General features: G+C 36.5%; 1 protein-coding gene across 1 annotated transcript in view; it reads left to right on the top strand.

Moving 5' to 3' along the window:
- Positions 1–24768, top strand: part of BICC1 (BicC family RNA binding protein 1) — a 211339-nt gene that overhangs the window by 179940 nt on the left and 6631 nt on the right. The window contains exons 8-18 of the mRNA XM_054034620.1: positions 447–698; positions 6739–6870; positions 8442–8628; positions 10378–10536; positions 10926–11122; positions 11390–11531; positions 12432–12588; positions 15595–15760; positions 18052–18091; positions 18740–18894; positions 21557–21713. Coding sequence (XP_053890595.1) covers positions 447–698; positions 6739–6870; positions 8442–8628; positions 10378–10536; positions 10926–11122; positions 11390–11531; positions 12432–12588; positions 15595–15760; positions 18052–18091; positions 18740–18894; positions 21557–21713 — 1744 coding nt within the window. The remainder of the gene's footprint in view (positions 1–446; positions 699–6738; positions 6871–8441; positions 8629–10377; positions 10537–10925; positions 11123–11389; positions 11532–12431; positions 12589–15594; positions 15761–18051; positions 18092–18739; positions 18895–21556; positions 21714–24768) is intronic.

Raw genomic sequence — 24768 nt, forward strand, 5'->3', positions numbered from 1 at the left:
GATATATCCCTATTGACTTCTGTGTGGCTGCATGTGGGCACAGGTTCCACCTGTGTGGAACCAGGCGCAGGACTGAGGCCAAGACATAAAAGGCCAGATTTTTAAAGGTATTTAGGTGCCTAAAGATCCAGATAGGTATCCAATGGGATTTTCTAAAGCACGTAACTTCCTTTGAATTCAGTGGAGTTCAGATGCAGTTCAAGAGAAGTTAGGTACAGTCCAACTCTTTCTGAATTATAAGTTAACTTGATTTTAAACAAAATCGTATATTGCTTCCCCCCCACCCCCTCTTAGTAAATCCTTTATATGTTGCTGCTTACTTATTCTGGAATGTGAAATGTGTGCTGTCTAAAGCAAATGTAATGTGATTAAATTCTTATTTTGTATCCACCGCTGTGCAGTTTTGGTTGTTTCTCTATAATGTATTTTCTCCTATTTGTCTGTAGGAAGGAACAGCCATACTTCTGGAACACCTGGCTGGGAGTCTGGCCTCTGCAATCCCTGTGAGCACGCAGCTAGATATTGCAGCACAGCATCATCTCTTTATGATGGGTCGAAATGGCAGTAACATCAAACATATCATGCAGAGAACTGGTGCTCAGATCCACTTCCCTGACCCCAGTAACCCACAAAAGAAATCCACTGTCTACCTCCAGGGCACTATTGAGTCAGTCTGTCTTGCCAGACAATATCTCATGGTAAATATTTCAGTGACATCTGTAGGAAAAATGTCAAGTAACTAAAAGAAAATACTACCAGTTCCTGTGTATTTATCATCCAGATGCAAATGACTTTCTGTATTGGAGCAGAAAAAATAGTATTTATTTACATAACAGAATACTGATTGAGATGAGTGCTCTTATTCTGACTGTCTCTAATGAAATAGTTTTTATGAACTGTAGTTGTCTTATATCTGATTTTATCAATAAATGTGTTATACACTATCATGATAAAAGATGCTTTGCCAATATAAATGACATAATTAAAATTGGTTATGATGGTGATGTTACCGATTAGAAGGCAGAAATTGAGATAAGCAGTTCTTTTCCTCCATTAATGTCCAACCACCTCTTTTTTTCCATCTTTTTGTTAGCGTGATAAATGGGCAGCTTTTCTGGAGCCAGTGAGAGAGGTTACGTGGCATATGTGTGGACCAAATGATCTTTTTTAGGGCAGGTTTCCTTGGAAGTACAGATGATCAGATACATTGGAGACACTTGCTTACATCCTAGCAGGTTCTACATTCTGTAGTCTTGTCAACTACGTTAGCAGCAGAACTGTCAGAAATTTTCCAGTGAAACATACTTTCTTTGGGAAATGCCAATTTTCTGGACCAAAACGTTTTGTTCTGAGTCCATTACGCACCAAGAAACAGACAGGCTTCTGTTGCGGCTCGGGGCGATGGCAAGCTCCCGACACTGAGGCATGGAGCCTGCCACCCTCTGGATCCAGGAGTCTGCAGGTGGCAGGTTTTCTACTCCACAGCTGGAGCCATGGTTACTGCCAGGACTCTCGGGGCTGCTAAGCTCCATGCTCCATAGCAGCATCCTTGGGAGAGCCCTGTCTGGAGCTGGAACTCTCTGGCTGGAGGAGGGAGCCTAGCAACCTGGAGAACCCAGTCAGGCTCACTGTTATGAAGCAGCTAAGTAAAATTGACAAGAATGTTAATTTCCTATTTTGTTTCGGGAACACCATATTTCAGTGTTCTTTAAACAAAATGATTGGGGATCTCTGGTTCACCAGGAAATTTGCTTTTTTTCCCAAATCAGAACAAAAGCAATATTGTGAATAACAATATCCCTTGCAAACCAAATCTCCCTGAGCTTTAGCCAGTTCTAATTAGTGGTACTATTTCTTTAACAAAGCTAACCATATTGGGGGGATATTTGTTTTGTTTTTACAAGTGCTATCTTAGTGAGCCTTTAGTGTGGCTGACTGTGGCCTTTAGGTGGTCTTGTAATGCTAAGAACAACAATATTAGTCTCATAACAGTGACAATTGGGGTTTAGGACTGATACAGAGCTCTTGATATGGTGACACGAGGGTTTCAACTAATTAATAAACATTAGGTGAAGGTGTTTAGTAACTGCTCATTATTTCTAAAAGTAGCATATTTGTGTTTCACCTCACTGAGAATAAAATGGGTTAGTTTTTTTTTAAATGAAATAACTGATTCAGCTAGCCACATCATCACAATCTCTTTAGCCACTGTTTGTGTAATATTTTCAAGTTTTACAATTAATTACAGCTATCTCTAGTGAGTTTGTATGAAGGGTTGAATGTTAAGCTCTTCATAGTAAACATAATCTTTAGTATAGTGTTCTTTATCTCTACGTTAGTCACAGTTTCTGAGCTTAATAGAGGCTTCTAGGAGAAGTATGGGGTATGATCTAGAGTTGTGACTGCCAAGACTGGGTGCATTATGATTGGAGTTTGTTTATATCTCATGTAACAAAGAGAATAACCATATGATCAAGACTAACATACAGAAAATGTAGGAATATCACTTGTAGATGTAACCCCTTTGCACTAGATAAATATATACAATAGATGAATAAAAATAAAAAATGAAGTTTGTATTTTAGAGACATAGGTATTGCAAGCCCTTATATTAGTGACTTCTGAAACCCCATGTCTGTACTGTTTTGAGCTATTCTCCCTTCCTTTACCACCCCAACATACATACTCCATCTGCACTGGAAGAGAGACTGTCTAGAGAGAGAGAGAGTGTATGTATGTGTACATGGTTATCTATATTACAAATAATAAAATCTAATAGTGTATTGATTCCTGACTAGACATGCTTATAAATATTGAGAGACAGCTATGCTATATATATCATCAGTGAGCTTCAAAGTATGCTGCTCCAATTGTCATTCAAGCTGGAGAAGATAGGGGAGACAGTAGTGCCCCAAAACATAAGTAAGAATAACATATAAATATTCAAATACCCTTTGCTACATGGAGGAAAGAAAGATTAGAAGCTATTGAACGTTTTTTAGAATATTGCAAAATTCAACTTTCTCATGGTAAAACATCAGTAGCTCCTCAGAGCTACAGAAAGTCTACAGTCCTTAAGAAGTATAGTGACCTAAACTGAGGAACAAATTGAGATTTAGTTTGTCCAGCCTGGCATTGTTCCATATATTTTGAAATATTTACTCATGTTTCCAATTTTATAGCTAAACGTGTTTTTAAAAGCAAGTGTTACAAAAAATGAATGGATATTTTTAATGTATGCTAGAGTCCCTATATTTGCTAGGTGATATGACAAAACTGAACATATTTTTAAAAGGAGAAACTAACTAAGTGTGTGTGTGTGTGTGTGTGTGTGTATAGAGAGAGAGAGAGAGAAAGTAGGAGCAAGAGAGATTTACTAACTTAAAAGCTTTAACTACTTTTTTTTAACCCGGTCAGCTGCGTGGCATAAATAGCTGCATTCATTCCTTGGATCTTCTAAAATAAATTTCAGCATAGTGTTTTTTGGCTCCATTCAGTGGACTCAAATTTCTATATTTTTGAGAGTTCTGTGGTACCAGAAGCTTTCTAGCTATAGTCCAATTTATTATTGGCTGCTTTCATCTTTCCTGGAAGCAGGCCAAATAGGTGCTGATGTTGTCTCTGAGCTAGACAATGAAACTATCTCATGATTTTTGTAATAATACATTTGATGGAAAAATATACAACAGTGTAAACTGTTTTTCCGTTTAGCCATTTCTCTGAGCTTGACAATTTCTATAAGCAAACTTTACATGGCTCCCTAATATCAACAAAGACAAAACGGGTAGCCTAAGCAAGCTCCCTGTGAACTACTGAAGTGCTAGTCAGTGCATGATACTATAACACTAGTGAAAGAGACCAAAATTTGGGAGAGGTCTTGTGATATACTATTCCAAAAGCCTCAAAATCAATATGCTCAACCCTTTGAGGTAGGTGATATGTATGTTTCTCTCAGTCTATGAAGACTGGATAAACTACAAAGTAATATTGATAACTTTTAAAAGCAATTCAACTCTCACAAAATGAAATTGAGAAACTAATATTGTGGATCTAAACTAATTATTTATATTGATTCCTATATGTGTCCAATGTACTAATTATTTAATGTGACACAAACATGTCAAACAAGATTTTAATACAACATATATTACATTCCTTTTTATAAGGTGCGTACATTTTGTGTATTAAAAATTAATTTGCATTATTCCTAAATGTAAATGTTAATATAAACGTGACATTAACACAAGTTTACTCACCGAAAAGGCCATGATTTATATTGAGATATAAATTGCAGGCACCCCTAAATTCTAACTTGGAAAGCCTTCCACATTCCAGATATGTTCTAATCAGAGAACTACATCACTTTGCCACTAGCTTACACATTTTGATCTTTCTGCAACTCTAGTGCCCAAATATGGCTGTTAAGATAATGTCCATATGAGAAAGTGGTAAATGGCAAACCATAAAAGAAAAGCAAATGTATGTTGTGACTCAGAATAAAAACTTTGAGTGAGTTGTTTTGTTTTTTTAAAGAAGTCAACAGTTAAAAGCTCAGCATGTTGTCTTCTGGGGGGTTTGTTTGGTTTTTCTCAGTATTTCAGTATCCACTAATCAGTAGCTCAAGAAACTTAATTTCAATGACTGCATAAAATAATTTTATCTATGATCCATTTGCTCATAACCTTAAAGTATTAATTTATTTTCCATATTGAAAAGTTAGTTTTGTTTCTTTAATTTCCCTCAAAGAACACTCTCTGCTTTTTTTTTTTTTTAAGGGTGGGGGGAAAGCCTCCCCATTTAGCATTGGCTTCTTTCTGGTTGGGCATATTTGCTTTCTTTCCTTTTTCCAATACCGTCCCCAGGTGTTCTAAACATAACAAAACTACAGTCCAGCCACCAAATCATGTTACATGCTTATTAAAACTTACTTCCAGATTGTAAAATTTCAATTGTTGGCTATTTTGTTTTCTTGACCTTTAGTTGAATTTGTTTATTCTAATGCTTATTGAATTATTACATTTTTGGCTTTACAAAAGCTGTTGGAAAATCCAAATATGACATGTGCTCAACATTTTTCTTACCACAACAAAATGGGTTGTAGTCCGGATTATTGATTTGAATGTGTTATTTTCAAAGAATGATTACTCATGACAACGGCTTCTTCAGCCAAGTTGACTTTCTGAAGTCAAACTGTTTTTCATCGTCTTCCCAAAGCTGATAACCTAAAATAGTGTCATTTTCTTTTTCCTTAAGCTTGACTTGGTTATATGGACTAACCTGTAACTGTTGACCATCTTGGCATTTATTATTTTTGAAGCATTCTTATCTGCTTTTCATTTTTTCCCAATATCCCTTTTGAACTTTGGTGAATTTGGAGGGTATTTTCTTCTAGACACTGTTAGCTATCTGAATATAGTCCCTTTAAAAAAAAAAATTAAACATATGCCAGGGTTTTTTTTAAAAATGGATGCCTAAAGTCAGTGCTGCAAAGTCCATATTCAAGAACCTATGTGAGTAGTCAAATGTTTCAAAAGTTCTGGGCACCTACCAAAATATTATTTTCATAAATGAAGGGCTAGATTTTAGGGAAATGAAGGGAATGGAATATAAGTAGTGCAAAGTTAGTAAAGCAAAAGAGTCAAATATGACAAAATATTATGGCCAAGATTTTCAGAAAGTGCTCTCCATATTTATACACCTAAATAAGTGGCTTTGCTTCCCGCCTCTGCCTTCACTTTCTGCTCTAAACTGCTGAGTAGTGTAGTTTTACTCTGTTGAACTGCTGCTGTTTTCCTGGTTGCATTGCTGTGGTGGATGAAGTGATTCTTGTCTAGTCTATGGACACTTTGAAACCCTTTGGAAAGAAAATATGTGAGGTTATGCAGAACTTATACCTGCTGAATAGATATGATTTATTACTTGCCATGCTGCTCAGCAGCATCTGAAGCACGTTCAACAAGTTGGCAGTCCTTAAAGGTTTGACCATTTTTATGTGTATATTTTATATATACATTTTTCTGATGAATGGGTAATACTGTTTTTGGATTGCACTGTCAATGTCCATTTTAAATTGTAAATTTTTGGGGTCAGGTATCATGTTTTCTTTCCTTTTTTGCACAGCAAACAGCATGCATTTGCTACTCTATATGATAATAATTGTTTCCTTCTCTACAGTGTTGTCTTATTTTAAAATCTCATGAATTTCAAAAGTGTTGCAGCTTAATCTCTGAAAATACAGATTTAGCTACTCAGTGGTGAGGCAAAGGGAAATTTTATTAAAGATTTGACAATCCAGTGGGATTTTCTTTTTCACAATTATAACATTCTTTTTTCTCTCACCCGAAATATGATTTTAAGGTAAACAATATGACCAAATAATGGTACTGCTAACTATTCTCTTGACAATAGTTTGTGGCAATTAGACAGTACATACATACAAAAATTGATCCTTCCAACATCCTTAATTTTGGGTAGTGAATGTGTATAACTTGAGTTAAATCTTTGTTTACTATGAGGTGAGATTCTTATTCAACAAACCATCACACCCTCAAACTGTCAAGCTCTCTGCTTGTTGGGGTTGTGGGAGGTAATACTCATCTTGTAAAATTTCATTCTCACCATTTCAGTCAGAACTGCTAAGATCTTGTGTTACGTAGGACAGGAAAAGTTGACTGTCATGTTTTAGCCAATGTTGTATTTGGTACAAGGGTACTTTATAATTTGGATTTAACTTTCCAGGGTTGCCTTCCTCTTGTGCTGATGTTTGATATGAAGGAAGAAATTGAAATAGAACCACAGATTATAACTCAACTAATGGAACAACTAGATGTCTTCATCAGCATTAAACCAAAGCCAAAACAACCAAGCAAGGTTGGTCAAAACCTAACATAGTTTTGCAAACTATGAGGTATGTTCTCTGTACACAAAAACCCCCATAATGCTATATGAAATATTGAACACTTCATTCCTGGATATTGCATTTAAAAGAGCCATTCACTGATTTGTCTTGTCTTCGCTTTGGTACTGCACTTGTGATATGACCACGTTCTGTTCCAGTAGTTGCCACCCTTTGATTGCAGTGAAGCTGTACACATTAAGAGCAGAATTTGGCTCATTAGATTTTAGTTTGCAATCAAAATGCATTTTTTTCAAATGAATTACAAACGTGACAAAAATGTCTTCAGGTTGAATGTTCCATACTATACTATCTCTGTTCTACAGCAATTTTTTTGTATTAAATATTTGACAAAATTTGGATCATCTGATTTGTCTAAATGACTGATCCTGCAAACCCTTAGTAGAAGATAATGGAAGTAGCCACAAGTAAAACTGCTCTTGATTTGGTTTACAGGATCAAATTTTAAGTCACACAACTCCCTGTTATTTTTAACAATCTCTAGGCCTATTCTGATTTGGTGAAAGAGAAGTCTTATGTTCATATAACTTTGCAGCAGGTAATGAATGTAATGGTTGAAAAATTAATCCTTTTAAACTGAGGACACCTGACTTTAAACCTGCCCAGTTCATTGTTTTTGGATCCTGGTCCAATCCATTATGTATAAATGTTTGACAAACAAATTGTAAAATGTCAGATGAACATTCCATTATGTCAGCGGTTTTGATGCTAAATGTAGGAACATTTCAAGTCAATAAAAAGGACTATATCATTTTCATTTTGTACTTCTAGGCTCCTGTATTGAATTTAATGCAAATAGAAAAGAAACATGTTTTTTGTTTATTGCATGAAGCATGTTTCTTGTAAATGTAATAGGAAGCAAACATGAGACTCTTATCTAACAACCATCTCTCTTGGCTACCCTCTATAGAGCTTGGACGCTTACAGTAGCTGTTAGCACCATTCCATCATCATAGTCAGGCCATAATTATCCTTCCTAACTTTATTAGCTTCATTTAATTAAAAAAATGAGCAGTATTCCTGGGACAGACTGTTTTCACTTTTAAAGGTGAACAAAAACATTAAGAAAAATGTTCTAACCTTGCCACAACCGCTGAATGCCTGAATAATCACTAATGGACTTTGTTACTGCTATTTTATGTTGTGCTCTGACTTTACTGGGGGTGTGTCTTTACTGTGTGTAAACTACACTGGCATAATTGTTCTGGCATAGCCCCATAGTGTAGAAGCAGCCAGCACTGACAAAGAAGGGGTTTATCAGTGTAGGAACAGCCACCTCCCCTAATGAAGTTAGCTATGTTGACAGAAGAACTCTTCCATTGACATACCTGCACCTACACTGGGGGTTATGTTGGTATAGCTACGTCGGTCACTAGTGAGGTTTTTCATATCTCAGACCAGCATAGTTCTGCTGACGTAACTTTTCAGTGTAGACCAAGCCTGTGGCTCTGAAGCATTATTGTAAGATTTGTGTTTTCATGAATTTATATTATACCTTCATATCAATCTCTCTTCTTTTTTGCAGTCTGTGATTGTAAAAAGTGTCGAACGAAATGCCTTAAATATGTATGAGGCAAGGAAACGTCTCCTGGGACTTGAAAGTAATGGAGTCACCATAGCAGCAAATCCATCTACAATCTCATGCCCCGTTGGCCTCTCGTGTCCTGGTTTGGACATCTTGCCCTCAGCAGGGTTAGGACTCACTGGACTTGGTATATACTTTACTCTTGTTTTATAATGTTTGAAACACAGTTCACATGTACTGGGAAGTACAGGACCAGCTATACTTTTGAATTATGAGTAGCATTAGGTGTTGGAAAATTTAAGGCCCACCCTGACATTTCAAGAGTATTTGTCATTACAGAGCATCCTCCAATGTTTTAGTAATGGATAGTGGGAATAGTTTCAGTGTATCCTCTGAAAGATGGAGAAGTTTAGACATTTGAAAACTAAACTCTTTACCCATTCAACTTAATGTATATAAAGGGAGGTACTCCTTTTCGGGTAGGGTAATACGTGAGAGAGAGATTATAAGTCGTGTGGCACCCCATTTATGGCTTTCAGAGAAACCCTTATCCAAATGAACCACCTTACTCCTGGAGATATTATTTGACTTGTTAAATAGAAACTTTAGTGGATGAACAGGGAAAAGACTCCTTGACTACACGGAGATAGTTTGCCATTTAACATTACTTAAAGGTTAGCCTTAGGTAGCAGCAATGTTTGTTTCTGACTGTAGTAACTAAATATTGAATGACACTGTTTCTTCAGAGAGACAAGGTGGATGAGGTAATATCTTTTATGTTATCAACTTCTCTTAGTCCAATACAAGCTATTACCTCACCCACCGTATGTCTCTGATATCCTGGGATTGATACAGCTACAACAACACTGCAAACAACTGTTTCTTCACTCGTGTTATTGGCACTTGTCTGTCAGTATAAAACTTAAACCAGGAGTGTGTATATTTTCCGTCTCTTTCTAGAAGAGAATTATTGTGCCATAAATAATCCAGGAAGGAATTATCATTTTGTGTTTAAAAGCTATAACTGCTTGATATCTTTGTTCACCAAAAATACGTACAAGCTTATGTATAGATATATTACGTTTTTTCCACCGTATTTGGGTTCTCAAACCTTCTCCATGTAGGACCATCACTGACAGAAAAGGGATCAAACTAGCCATATTTTCTTTTGACTCACAGTTCAGCAATCCATTATGGTTGCATCCCAGAATCCATGCTTGTGACTTGGGTGGAAGCTGGAATCTTGGCTTGTGCCATCTGTTTACATTTTGATACCATGCTCCTCCCCCATGATACCAGTACTTTACACATTTACAAAATGTGGGGAGTTTTGTGGATGAGTTGTGGATGTTGGCTGGGGTTATGGGTTCTTAGGGGTGATGAGGTTTGCTAGTGGAGGGAGGCAGCATGGTATTGCTAGGTGAGGATATGCTGCTTCCTCTCTCCTTCTTCCTCCACGCTTACACATCCATGTGCTCCAAAGAAGGCACAACTTAAAGAAAGTCAAGACTTGGCTGAGAGGAGGAGGGCTGTAAAGTAGCTGTTACCTCCTCATCACCTTTAAGCAATGCTTCCCAGAAAGGTTGGAGAGACATGAAAGGGAAGAGTGAGAAGCTGTTTTTGGTGGCTGTATGAGCAGCAGGTAGAGGCACTTAGGTACTGTAGTGGTGGGAGCCAAATTGATAGAAGGTGCAGAGATTCGCCTCAGTTTTGTTTAGCAGCCACTGGTTTTTGGTGAATCCCCTTGCCCCATTTGCAAGTGCACACTTCAAAAATCCCTGTCCTAAGTTGTGTGTATGCTCTCTCAGCAGAAATAGCACTGTAATTTTTGTAAAATATTTTAAAAATCAACACCAACACTTAATATAACCCTTTTAAAATGTTCTTTACAATTCCTGTATAAACAAATGCATAATGGATATAATTGTTTTGACAGGTCTCTTAGGTCCTACTGCCTTATCTGTCAACACCTCTACTGCTCCAAACTCACTCTTGAATGCCCTTAATAGTTCTGTTAGTCCTCTACAGAGCCCAAGTTCAGGCACGCCCAGTCCTACGTTATGGGCAACATCTCTTGCCAACACAAGTGCCACAGGTCAGTAGATGTTAAATAGAAATTAAATTAGTTCTTAATTATTCACTAGAAAGAAAACTGAAAAAGACAGACCCATTCATTCTTTAATGTCTCATAGAAGGAAAGAATTATTCAGTGTATTTTCTTGTAAATGCATAAATATCCAAATATGAAGATTTTTAAACTAACATAATTGTGTTTTTATAATGTCACATGCAACTTTGTAGATTTTTTTTTTTAAATGGGAAAAATATCTTATCCAAAGTTTTGGATAGTGCATTAAGTAATTGGTTTGATTGGTCATTTTCAATATAATTGTAATTCAAAGGTTTTATATAAAATTCAGCTTTTATTCAGCCTGATGTACTCAACTTGTCAGTGAACCAGAAATGACTTCATTTTTGTTACAGGTTTTTCTGCTATACCACATCTGATGATACCATCTACTGCGCAAGCTGCTTTAACTAGTATTCTGCTATCTGGAGTGCCTAATTATAGTCAGAACACTCCATCTCCCCCTCCTGGCTTGACTCCCGTTGACATTCATGTCAATGGCATGAAATCCGAGAACAAAAAAGTTTCAACTTCTTTAAACGGTCATGTAAAGGTAAGTGGCATGATGTTCAGTCCGGTCAAGATGATCTCGGTTTGCAATGAGCTTCCTCTGAAAAACTCTAGGAAAAAAACTAATTGCTTTAATCTGTTGTGACTCTTTAAGATCATTTATTTCAAATTGTAATAAAAATGCTCATAAAATGTAACTTGAAAAACATTAAGCCAAATTATCCCAAATAAGAATTTTCTGCCTGCCTGCATGGCAAGAAAAGGGGATCAGAAACAGATTTATTTAAACATGTTCTTTTAATAATTTCAGACATCAAATATCAAGTATGCTGCACTATCTGCCTCATCACTAGGAGAAAATGTGTTGAGCACAAACCACAGTGATTCATCAAGGCAGACAAATAGTCATAGCACCTCAGAACAAGTGACCACCAAGTCAAATACAGCAGAAGGTAAGTTTTGGCATTTGACCTGTGTTATTCTGGTTGGTAATGGTAATAGCTTGACGGTGTTTGTGCATTTTACAGACAAATTGTGAAAGGTAAGATTAATTTTTGTGTCAGCATTTTATCCTCAGCCACACTGGAGGACAGCATTGGCCCGCCCCCCCCCCCCCCAATACATGTTGTCCAATGGATTACGTATTGTCTACACGTAATAGTTGCACCAGTTTAGCTATACCGGCAGTTAAAACTAGTGTGGATGCAGCTAGACCGGTATAAATTGGCTTACACCATATATAGTTTATTCCCGTGTGGGAAGGGGAGTAAGCTATTTGTGTGTTGTTCATTGCAAAAGTAAAACTAGTTTCCAATGGAGAAATTTTCAGCTTGACATTTGGGCTAAGATTTTAAATAGTAACTGGTGATTTTTGGGTGCCTCAATTTTTGATTGCCCATACATTAAAATACATTAAAAGCTTCTGGATTTTTAGAAAGTGGTGAATATCCAGCTTCTGATAATCATTCCCCTTAAGATGTTTCAGACTGGTCCCAGAAACTGAGGCCCTCCAAAATCACTAGTGACTTTCAACCTTAGGTTATAAGTTTTGACATTATTTGCTGTAATATGGCTAAAATCCCACATAACTTGAAAAGATACCCCTTAGTTTTATAGTACACATACTATGTGAATGCTCCTAATTCTCTATGCATATATGAAGTATAGTTGTGTGCTTTCTGACTTTGCGAAAATTAGTACATCCTTAAATGCTAGCCCTTTATATGCCTTTTATGTAAAATAGTTTTAATTCTATGCAAATTATTGCTACTGATTTTCTAAATATACTGTACAGCAATGTATTGGTATGTGAAAGGGTTTTATTTTACAGCTCTTTTTTCTTGGTTTTGTAGGCTGCAACGATGCTTTTGTAGAAGTGGGCATGCCAAGAAGTCCGTCACATTCAGCAAATGCCAGTGATCTGAAGCAAATGATGAGTTCTTCCAAACAGTCCTGTACTAAGAGGCAAACAGTAGAATTACTGCAAGGAACCAAAAACTCTCACTTACAGTATGTTACATTCATGAGTATAGAATCATAGAATTTAGAGATGAACTATAATATTTAGCATGTTCTTTGGGGGTGAGATGCGTGGTTCAGTCATTGATGAATATTGGAGAATTGGTTTAAATCAGACTAATTTTTCAAACATATTTAATAAACTACTGTTTGTTTTATAACAGTCCCTTTAAGTTATTAATATTGTAAACATTTTTGACATCTAAGAATTCCTTCCTCTACATCTGCCTATCAGAAGTCCTTGCTTTCTCCAAGACTGGCTTCTCTGAGAAGTTTTTGTTACATATAGCTCTGTAATATTTTTTGTGTGTTTTGTAACACCAATAGATTTTCATAGCTAACTTTAATTTGCTGTGACAAAAACTGTTCTTGAGATTTGTTTTCTTAGTGAAAAATAATCCTCAGGAAATACTGTTACATTTTCAAAGCTTGAATAAAGACAAAGTTTAAAAACAGAAAATTAGCAATGGAAAAAACCTTTTGAATAATTTTTTCAATGCAGGAGTATTCCTTAGTACCCGTATATTGTTTAGTGTTTTTTCCAGTGCAGTTTTAAATTACTTAAATGGGTTTTCCACCACTACTTCTTTAGAAACAAGGCATAATAGTCTTCACTGTTAGGAAATAATTAGGGCTGCTGATTAATCGCAGTTAACTCATGCAATTGACTCAAACCAATCGCAATTTAAAAAATGTATCGCGATTAATTGCACTGTTAAACAATAGAATACCAATTGACATTTATTAAATTTTTTGGATGTTTTTGTGCTTTTCAAATTGTATTGATTTCAATTACAACACAAATATAAAGTGTACAGTGCTAATTTTATATTGTTTTTATTACAAATATTTGCAAAAAATGATAAACAAAAGAAATAGTATTTTTCAATTCACCTTATACAAGTACAGTACTGTATTGCAAACTCTTTATCGTGAAAGTGCAACTTATTAAATATAGGGTTTTTTTGTTACATTACTGCATTCAAAAACAAAGCAATGTGAAACTTTAGCACGTACAAGTCCACTCAGTCCTACTTCTTTTTCAGCCAATTGGTAAGAGAAACAAATTTGTTTAAATTTAGGGGAGATAATGCTGCCCACTTCTTAATAACAATGTCACCTGAAAGTGAGAACAGGTGTTCACATGGCACTGTTGTAGCTGGCATCGCAAGATATTTACGTGGCAGATGTGTTAATGATTTATATGCCTCTTCATGCTTCCGCCATTGTTCCAGAGGACATGCTTCCATGCTGATGATGCTCGTTAAAAAAAATAATGCATTAATTAAATTTATGACTGAACTCCTCGGGGGAGAATTGTATGTCTCCTGCTGTGTTTTACCTGCGTTCTGCCATATAGTTCAAGTTATAGCAGTCTCAGATGATGACCCAGCACATGTTGTTCATTTTAAGAACACTTTCACTGTAAATTTGACACAATGCAAAGAAGATTCCAATGTGAAATTTCTAAAGATAGCTACAGCACTTGACCCAAGATTTAAGAATCTGAAGTGCCTTCCAAAATCTGAGAGGCATGAGGTGTGGAACATGCTTTCAGAAGTCTTAAAAGAGCAACACTCTGATGCGGAAACTACAAAACCCAAACCACCAAAAAAGAAAATCAACCTTCTGCTGGTGGCATCTGAGTCAGATGATGAAAATGAACACACGTCAGCTCATTTGCTTTGGATCATTATCAAACACAACCCATCATCAGCATGGATGCATGTCCTCTGGAATGGTGGTTGAAGCATCAAGGGACATATGAATCTTTAGCACATCTGGCATGTAAATATCTTGCGACACCGGCTACAACAGTGCTATGTAAATGCCCTTTCTCCCTTTCAGGTGACATTGTAAACAGGAAGCGGGCAGCATTATCTCCTGCTAATTGTAACCAAAGTTGTTTGTCTGAATGATTGGCTGAACAAGAAGTAGGACTGATTGGACTTTTATGCTCCGAAGTTTTACATTGTTTTATTTTTGAATGCAGGATTTTTTTTGTACACAATTCTACATTTGTAAGTTCAGCTTTCATGATCAAGAGGTTGCCCTACAGTACTTGTATTTAGGTGAACTGAAAAATACTATTTCTTTTGTTTTTTACAATGCAAATATTTGTAATAAAAACAAATATGAAATGAGCACTGTACACTTTGTATTCTAATTGAAATCAATATATTTGACAATGTAAAAAACATCCAAAAATATTTAAATAAATGATATTCTATTACTTTTTAACAGTCCGATTAATCACGATTAATTTTTTAAATCGCTTGACAGCCCTAGAAATAATTCCTTCATTCAGCCTAAATTTTATTATGCTCAGTTAGCTTATTTATTTTGATTTATAACAATGACAGTTGCCTCCACCCAGTAGTCTCAGTATATACATCTCATTCTAGTTACACAGCTTTGGAACTTCCTAGACAATTCCTGCTGATCAAATTCAAGTATCTAGACTTATTAATTTTAAATATAAATGGTTTTTTTTTTTTTTTAGTATTCAGAATTCAAGCAGTCTGTCCGGAGTACTTTCCTTATTAGGAATTCTTTAGAAATCTAAAGTACAATTGCTTTTCGGGTTCCTCAAAGTAAGCGGACAACTATAGCTGAAGTTTGTAGAGAAAAGTTGATAATACCAGATGCTTTTGTAAGTAAGTGGGACTGAAGTTATAAAGAGGTGGCTTTCCCTTGCCTTGCTTCTGATCACAATTCACTTTATTGACCATAAGGTGCAAGGCATTTCAGTTTTCTGGGGAGAAGGGGGAACTTGGGGCATTTTCTAAGGCTTCATTTGAAAGTCTTTTTTTGCCTTAGAAAATGTTTCTTAGAAAGGTAATGTTTGTATACTGTTTTTTCTTCAAATTTACTACCAACTTTCTAGAAAGTGTAGTTCATTTATTCATTGCACTGAATGTTCATTGTTTAAAACATGGAGTAGTGATTGAAACCATTACAGATAATTCTGAAGAACAACTGCCTTTACTTTTCCAGCACCACAGAGAGATTGCTTTCTGATACTGAGCTGAGTGCTTCTGAAAATCACGTTGCTGATAAAAAAGCTCCTGGTAGTGAACGAGCAGCAGAGAGGGCAGCAGCTGCTCAACAGAATTCTGAAAGAGTGCGTCTTGCTCCACAGTCGTCATATGTAAATATGCAGGTACCTGTCTCTACACCCAAATCTAGTGCATTGTTAGCATTGATAAATGTCCAGTGCAAATAATATGAAGTGACTGGCTTGGCCGCTACATGACTTTTTTTCAATATTTGGATTGTAGACAAAAACATCAAACAGTGTTATCACCTTCAGTGTCCTCCCACAACATGGTGCATTTTCAAACTGGTAATGTAAAGCATAAATGAGCTTACATCTAATGTTAGATAAAGACAAATTAATCTGTATCTAGGAATATGAGAAGGTGCAGAAGTTGCATAGCTATCTTTCTTCTCTCCAACCCTTCTCTCAGTTCTTTTAGGCTGAATCCAGTTGCCAGTTGATTATAAGAGGCATTGTCTGATAATAGCAAAAAACAATATGTGTATAAAATGTTTTTCAGGCTTTCTTTGTGAGGTTTCTAGGCTTTTTTTGGCTGTATGTGGATTTTAGATATTTTGTATCAGAGGGGTAGCCGTGTTAGTCTGAATCTGTAAAAAGCAACAGAGTGTCTTGTGGCACCTTTGAGACTAACTTCTGTTAGTCTCAAAGGTGCCATAGGACCCTCTGTAGATATTTTGTGACATGATTTGATGGCGAGAATTATGCAGCCTTCTCACATAGGCAATAAAATACATTTGTGACTTTTATAGAACTTTCCTATCTAGTTGGATTTATCCAATCACATTCTTGTATATGCACTCCAAAAAAAGTATTAGAGAGCAACAAAACCTGATATTCAAACAAAAAAAATCTCCTGAATATGCTTCTCAAAATTCTGATGAAAGAAAAGATAAATGTAATACAAATATAAGCAGGGAATAAACTTCATTTCATAGAAATATAGGTCTGGAAGAGACATCAAGAGGTCATCTAGTACACATCTCTTGCTGAGTAAGAATTAAGTATATGTAGACCATCTCTAAAGATGCTTGTCTAACCTGTTCTTACAAACTTCCAGTTACAGGGGATCATGCAAACTCCCAAAATAATTTGTTCCAATAATTGACAATCTTGATAGTTAGATTTTCCTAATACCTAAGCTAAATCTCTCTTGTTTACTGTGTGTGTGTGTGTGTGTGTGTGTGTGTGTGTGTGTGTGTGTGTGTGTGTACGCACACACGTAAAAATGTTACAGCTTTGAGAAGAGACATGTTCATAGAAATGCTACTTGAGATTTTTCATAAGACATGTCAACATGCATTCGTCTCTTTGTCTGTTAGTGAAGTCCTGCCTGTGGATTAGGGTGTGTCTACACAGGGTCATTCACCAGCAGAGCTATATTGGTATAATTATACTGATATGCTAGTGTAACTCCCTGTGTGGACACACTCTTATTCCAGAATAAGAGTGCCTTTTTCCAGTTTAGTTTATTTCACTTTGAAAGTGATATAAGGGGAAAATGGAAAAAAGCTCTCTTATACCAGAATAAGTGTGTCCACATGGGTTATACTGGCATAAAGTTAGCAGTATAGTCATATCAGTATAGTTCTGCTGGTAAATTTATCACTATAGATGAGCCCTTTACATAGGCCTCTGTGGCAAATAGTCAATCACTGGTTGAGATTCAAAGCGTTCACCTTTACCATGACCAAAGTTCTAGTCTCCCAAGGGAAAAAAATATCTTCGGATCATTCCAAAGCCCTGCACAACATCAGATATCCCTTATACTAATCAGACTCTGCAAAATAATGCCTTTTTGTAATGCATATTTGTGTGAACAGATTTATGATCTGTAATGGAAAGAACGAGTGTAATTTACTAAAGAATTGACATCCAAAAATTATATACATTTTTATTACTCTCATTGTGATGAGCAGTATAACATGTTTTCCTGTATTACATCAAGATACTTTTCTGAATAAAAGGATTTAAAATGAAGATGGAATCTAATCTGCAAAGGGTATAGTCCAGAGAACTGTGTGCAGAAAAATAATACTTAGTGTAGTTGTTTAATTATTTGTTTTCCTATTATAATTAGACTTGTTTCTTCTAGAGTTTTAAATACTTAGTCAACAGACAATTCAGAAAAAAAGGTCTCAAGTAATGCCTTGTAAAAACACTACCTATGCAGTCTTCACATACTGCTACAACTTTCCTCACATGAAAGTGGGAGAGAATAGTTAGCTAGTTTTGAATGAATGTTTTACTGTTACATTGTTGTGCAGTGCTTACCATTCTTCCTAGATGAATTCATGGACCGTGATAAAAATTTTTGTTTTTAGAAAGAGTTGTTTACTGGAATGACATTTAGTTAGAGCAGCAATTAAGACATTTTGTGTCCCTTTAATTTTTAGGCATTTGACTATGAACAGAAGAAGCTATTAGCAACCAAAGGTATGTGAAGAAACAGTGACTTCTAACATGCATCTATTTGTCAGTATACTGGTCAAAGAATTTTTCTAAGGTTCAGCTTTGCAGTTTCTATATGTTTTTAGCTAAAATGAAAAGTTGATAAGTACAATGAACTCAATGTATTTATGTCAAATGTATTTTAGGGATATTTTGATACCAGTTCATAGAATATTATTAGTACAAATTCAAAGTTACATGGTAGATACATTATTAGTAGTACTGTACATAGACTGCTAGTAACACTGTGGATCTGAAACATTCTGGTACTTGTAATAACCTTGGGGATGAATTAGTATCAGACTAATTTTAACAAGCACATTGCACTCATTTGCCACTTCCGGAAAATGGTTGCTTTTTTCTTTAAACATCATGGGCCTGATTCTCTTCACTTCCTTCCGCACAGTGTTTACTACTCTCTAGCTTCAGTGGACTTACTCGTGTCTTACAGTGGTTTAAGAAAGGGTGGGAATCAGGCCCTGTTGGGGATCTGAGATGCTGGGAATGTACCGTTCTGTGGGTTAATGTGATCCATTTGTGTCGAGAATGTCAGTATTTGGCCTGAAAGATGCATTTATCTGTCAATACATGGAGCTTAATGCTTATAAAGGTCTTTTTCTTTGTATTTTTAAGCTATGTTAAAGAAGCCTGTTGTAACAGAAGTGAGAACTCCAACGAATACATGGAGTGGCCTAGGATTCTCCAAATCTATGCCTGCAGAAACGATCAAGGAACTAAGAAGAGCTAATCATGTATCGTACAAGCCATCTATGACAACTACGTATGAAGTATGTAAAATTACAGAACATTTTAAATATGTTTTCAGTAAATTGCATAGGCATTTCTTAAACATGAATGTTTATATGTTTGTAAAAGTCAGTCTTGTAAATGAGATTCTTAACGGCATTAGTGCTTGAAGATACTGCATAATCTCTTCCAGAAAAAAGCTCCTTGTATCTGGACATACTGGGTATATCAAGTACATCCATAGAATAATGGGAATTCCATTGTTAATCTTCAGTTTTTAAAAAAATCTGTTCCCAACAATTGCTTTTCTGGAGCAAATTAAGAACAACACAGGAGTGGGATAATTTGGTTCAGTGCATCAGTAAAGGGAATCGGTATCTTACAATAGTCATTGAAATCTAGCCTAGGTTGGTTGCTATGTTTCATGAGATGGAAAAAAAAGCCATCCCTTTAGTATGAAGGTAAATTGTAATAAGCTTGCTGCGGGTCATTAAAGTGACGTTTGTGAGTACAGGGGGTGCAGTTCACACTCCCTTTTGTCCCGGGAGTTGCTGCATTGGGATTCACTCCTGTGCAAGGAGAGTGGCACCTCATCCCTTAGGGACTCTGCTGGGAAAGAGCAGCTGTAAACTTCACAGAGGGCTTACTGAAAGGCCTAAGGCAGAGGCTGCACAGAGAAGGCCCTGTCCTCTGCTTAAACTCCATTATTTGTAATAATTCTGACATTGTTTTGCATTGCATTATGCTGTTGTAACTCTGTCAAGCCCCACCAAAGCCTACCTCCTCTTTATTTCCACCCTCATTCATGTTGTCCAAATTCTAGGTAGGTGGGCTCTTTGGGCAGGGACCTTGACTGACCTGGGAGGCACCTTCCCATACTACTTTGGGTGCAGTACACACGTTAAACCACAATAAAGGTGTGGCGTGGAGCTTCCCCTTTGGCATGCATAAAGTTAACATATGTCTTTCAGCTACATGTGGTAGTTTGCAGTATTGAATGTGTAAGCCAGAAACATAGAAGAAATATATGTAAAGCGAAACTCAAAGCCAATTTTCTGATAAAATATACTGCTAACATTACTTCTCGGCTATCAGACTGATTTGTCTTTGTATATTTGTTAATCTGTTTCCCATTTTCTCCAAACCGTTATACGCTCACTGTTTCTACAAGTTTATTAGCAGACACATTATTCCAGAAGAAAAAGGTTTTGTGCCTTAGTCACTTGGAGCCTGACCAGGCACAAACCACATCCTCAGTTCTTTCTACTGCTAAACTCTTATTTTTACAATGACTCCAGTTCCCAGTTCGGTATGTGCTGTTATGCAAACATCTGGGGAAAATAAAAATCCTAGATCACTTGTAATATATTCCCTGCTTCCCTTTGGCTGTTTTCAAGACTTTGTTATTCATATCAGAAAGCACGCCTGGTCACTTTACCCCTTACATTTTCATTCTTGATGTGGCCCAGAAGGGATATGCTGAAGAACTGCTCTTCAGTAAATAGCAATTGTCTTGATATCCAGTGCTAACATTTGGGAAGTTCATTTGCAAACTAAGCTCACTGGGCAAATTTTTTTCTCCCTGTGATATTTTACTTTGTGTTTTATTTCCCAGCATTGCTAGCTCACGTTTTATTGTATCACAACTTGTAATCACCACCTTGGTCAGACATATTGTAGATAGTCTTTTATTTTCTTTTAAAACAGACGTGGATTCTGTCCCTTCTTTCACTCCATATTCACCACACTGTCCACCAACCTAATTTGTCCACCTGAAAAATAGTTCTACTTTTCTTTCAAGTGATGGCAGTTATCCTCTGTCATTATAAATGTATCAAGGAACAGCTCTATTAAACTCCCGTGATCCTCTGTGCTGTTTGTTAGAAAGGGTTGGTGAAGCTGGTGGAACTAAGCAAAATAGTGCTAGTTTAGAAGGCTTACAGGAGTGAGACTGTACAATAGTAAAACGTAATTCCTGTCACTTCTACTCTTTGCTTTGGCCCTGTTCTCATCTACTGTTCCAATTAACTTATTCAATCATCACACTCTCTAATGTCTGAGAAGCTCTATAAAAGATAAACTCAAGAGAGAAGGTTTTCATCTGGCGCTTTGTGGAAATGTATCCTTTTCCCCAGTCAGGCTTCACCCCATGCATACTTCATGTATACTGTGGCTGCTGTAAAACAAAACAAACACAAAAAAGTCAACCTTTACCAGCCCTTATCCCATACAATTCTAGATACTGAAACAGGAATTAACTGCAGCATCTCAGATTCTAGTGTCTGGTTAATGTTGGTAATTTCTGACTTCTTAATGTAGACAATCAAATTTAATGTGTAGACTGTAATTGGTACTGCGGTAATCTGTGCAACTTGTATGTTACTTAGAGATGCTAGGTAGATAGCTGTGTGACGAAGAGACCGTAGAAAAAATTTTGTGACAAACGGTTAAGAATATAGAGCATTTTGATATGAAGCTAGTGTTTTTTTTAAAAAGTAACTTCTGCTTAAACTTATTACAAAAACAGCAGTTCTGTCAAATGCATAAATTGTAATAATTAGTTGGTTCATATTTAACTGCAGGCAGCATATTTAAAATTGTTGAAAAGCTGTCGTGTTAACTGGGCTGCTTCAGAGAAACGAACTGTCAAATCACAATGTAACACTTCTGTTCTGAAGTAATTTTCCTTGTGGTTTCTTGCAGGGTTCATCGATGTCTCTCTCACGGTCCAGCAGTCGGGAACATTTGGGAAGTGGTAGTGAATCGGATAACTGGAGAGATCGAAATGGTATCGGTCCCTCAGTTCACAGTGAATTTGTCTCGTCAATTGGCAGCCCCAAGCGGAAACAAAACAAATCAAGTAAGTAATATCTTGTCAGTGCATTTCATCAGGGAATACAATTATGGGACTTGGAAGATTAAGTTTTTTGCTTTAATCCTGAGGTCCTGAATTTTTTAAAATAATAAGTATTTACTTTAAGGAATTGAAAATACTTAATTATGTTAAAGATTTTTTATGTTTGTAAAAGTACAAAGTAAATAAAAATCTGTATAATACTACATAAAATGTAAAAAAACAAAAAAAAAACAATTCAAATGTAAAACGTTTAAGGTAAATGATATAGTATAGCCTTTTTTTTTTTTTTTTTAAGCTCCCTGCTATCTTACTGTCTTTTCTGTGAAAATTTCTATGAAAACAGAGTTTATAAGAGCTCATCCTTGGACGCTCATGATTCTGCTGTGTTATCCAGATACTGCAAAATACTAGCTGAATCTGATGGAGGCTTCCTGATGAAAGTTATGACTTCTTCCAGCTGCCACGCTTTGATGAATTTTAAGGCATATTATATTGATTTTTAAGTAGGGTCACCAATACATTTGGTAGGTCCTGGCAGATTACCTTGGACACCTGTTTCCTTGGATCCAACCTGCAAATCTTACAAAGATTTTTTTAAACAGATTTTAAACCAGTTTTCTATGAAAATTGTTTTATACCCAAAAGCAGTTTGCAACTAGTCTGTCTTCTAGGTTGATCTTTTTTTGCCAGGAGGGAGGAAGGAGTGGAGCAAGAAAGTGAAGAATGGGAGATTTTGATTTATAATAAGTTTCATTACTGTTGGGGTCGGGGAGGATGAGGACAGAAATATTCTGCTGTTTTTTGTTTTAATTATTTTTTGTATTATGGTTTTCCTGAATCAGTGCTAAAACGCCTAAATCCCAGGTTTATTTGATAATACATTCAGTAAGAATTGCACATTTTTAGAGAAAATAGTTTAACTTAAAGAAGGAAATGTTGTTGCTCTTTCCTAGCATTTGTAATCATTTACATGGTATTAACACAGTGATGAATTACTGCATATGGTATTTCTACAGTGAACATAATAAAAATGAGCTTCATAGTCTATCTTCAGTATCAAGCTCACCTAGTGTCTAGAAGTCAGTTGTTTACACAGGGAGGTCCTAGTGTAATCAGAATGATAAAATAAATGCATTTTAATCCTTTCTTAAACTTTAATAAGACACTAACCTTTAAGTCTAAAAGCTGCTCAGTCCATAGAAGCCATAGCTCCTTTCTCAGAGCCTGAAACATCTGCAAAAATGTACTTTTTGTTTTGATTTAAAAAAATATCCTTTCTTCCCCACACTTGGCTGATAAGCCTTTTATGGTCAATAGGTGACGAAAAGGGTACAATAACTGTGTGTACTCGATTGTGCTGTTTGAGATCTACAAACTTGAAGTGTAATTTTAATTCCTCACTTTTACTAGTAGAATTTAAGAATTTTGACACATTGTACAAATCTTCAAAAACTTGGGCCCATCTAGTAAAATTATCTAAGGTTCCAACTTACCTTTTCTAAAATACATTCACAATTCAGTAGATAAGAAAACAAAGAATCACTGAGCGCTAAAGCGTTCTACTTTTTATAGCCAGGTAAGTCTTCAGGAGGCAGCAGCCAGTCTAGCTGAGGGAGTCATTTCATTTCGCTCTCCTCACTCTGACATCAGCCCTGGGGCAGGGCCTATGGCCTCCGGAGATAACAGCTCAGTGAAATTAATGGCATATAAAAATAACTATGGTAATGCAAGGGGATGTGATTTCACACTTTGCCTGTGAGCTAAACTGCTATGTGCTAGGGTGTGCATCACATGGATCCAGCTCCTTTGTTACAGGCAACACTGGTACTAATGGACCTTGTTTTCAATTGTTTATAACTTAGCCAAATTTAAATTGTTCTGTCTGAAATTCTCCATGCCGGGTGTCTGCCTCAGGAGCTGTAGGAAGTGAGAGACTAAAAGAGGCAGGAGCATAGGGGATGAATAGAGGCAGGAGCCAAGTTGGTGCAGGGGAGGGGATAGAAGCTGTAAGCGGAGACAGGATAGTGGGGGCCATGGACAGGAGCAGGGTGTGGAAGAAGCAGTAGGTAAGGAAGTAAGAGCAGAAGAGAACCAGGAAGGTACTGCAGGGCCTGGGCAGAAGGATCTATAATTACTAATATATTCCATACAGAACTTACAATTGAACACAGGATTCTTGAGTCTCATTATTCCTCTGCTATCTAGCAAATAGCTGTGAAAGCCACTGGCAATGTGTCTCATCGCCCTCTAGTAGGAGGCCCACATAGAAGATAACAGCCTTCTACTGCTTCCTGTTACACTTATCAGCTCAAGTGGTAGAGGACTATGCTGTGGGTCTCCCTGCTCATGACCCATATGGGGGTCAATATAGTTCCACATGATGGAATTTTTATTACACGTTATGTTCAGAACGCAGCTCCAATCAACTTTAGTTGCAGTTATGAGTGCTCAGCATGTCTGCAAATCAGATTTCAGGTGTCTCAGATTGGATAGCCAGAAAATGAGAGAGACAAAGTGGTAATGTAAAAATTCTGGTTTACATGACTTGCCCAATTTTCTGCATGTGGCCATTTGTCTTTATCATTTTCTGGGTATCGAGTTTGAGACATCTGGGGCTCTGATTTGCAGAAGTGCTGAGCTAAAGTTGATGGGAGCTGTGTTTTGAACATTTAAAGTACTATAAAGTGTGCTGAAAAATCAGGCACTAGGCTTCTCAAATTGGGCACGCAAATATAGTTGACACTTTGGGTCTTCATCGCCTGTTTCTTGTGTGTAAAATGAGAATAATATAACCACCTCCTCTCTCAGGGTAATGTCTGTAAAGCACTAAGATGCTACGATGAAGCCATCATAGAAAAGCCCAGGTAGAAATTAATAATTCCGCATTTAGTGCAGGATTTGGATGGTGTGCAGTAAATAACTATACACCGTGAGACCACATGCTGAATAATGAGTGCAAAAAGAAATATTGAAAAGCTGACCATTCTGTGCACCGAGTAGAAAAAATGGCATGTTAATGTGTAAAGACTATATCATAATTCATGTACACAAAGGGGAC

Source organism: Malaclemys terrapin, chromosome 7 (genome assembly GCF_027887155.1).
Source record: "Malaclemys terrapin pileata isolate rMalTer1 chromosome 7, rMalTer1.hap1, whole genome shotgun sequence".
NCBI lineage: Eukaryota > Metazoa > Chordata > Testudines > Emydidae > Malaclemys > Malaclemys terrapin.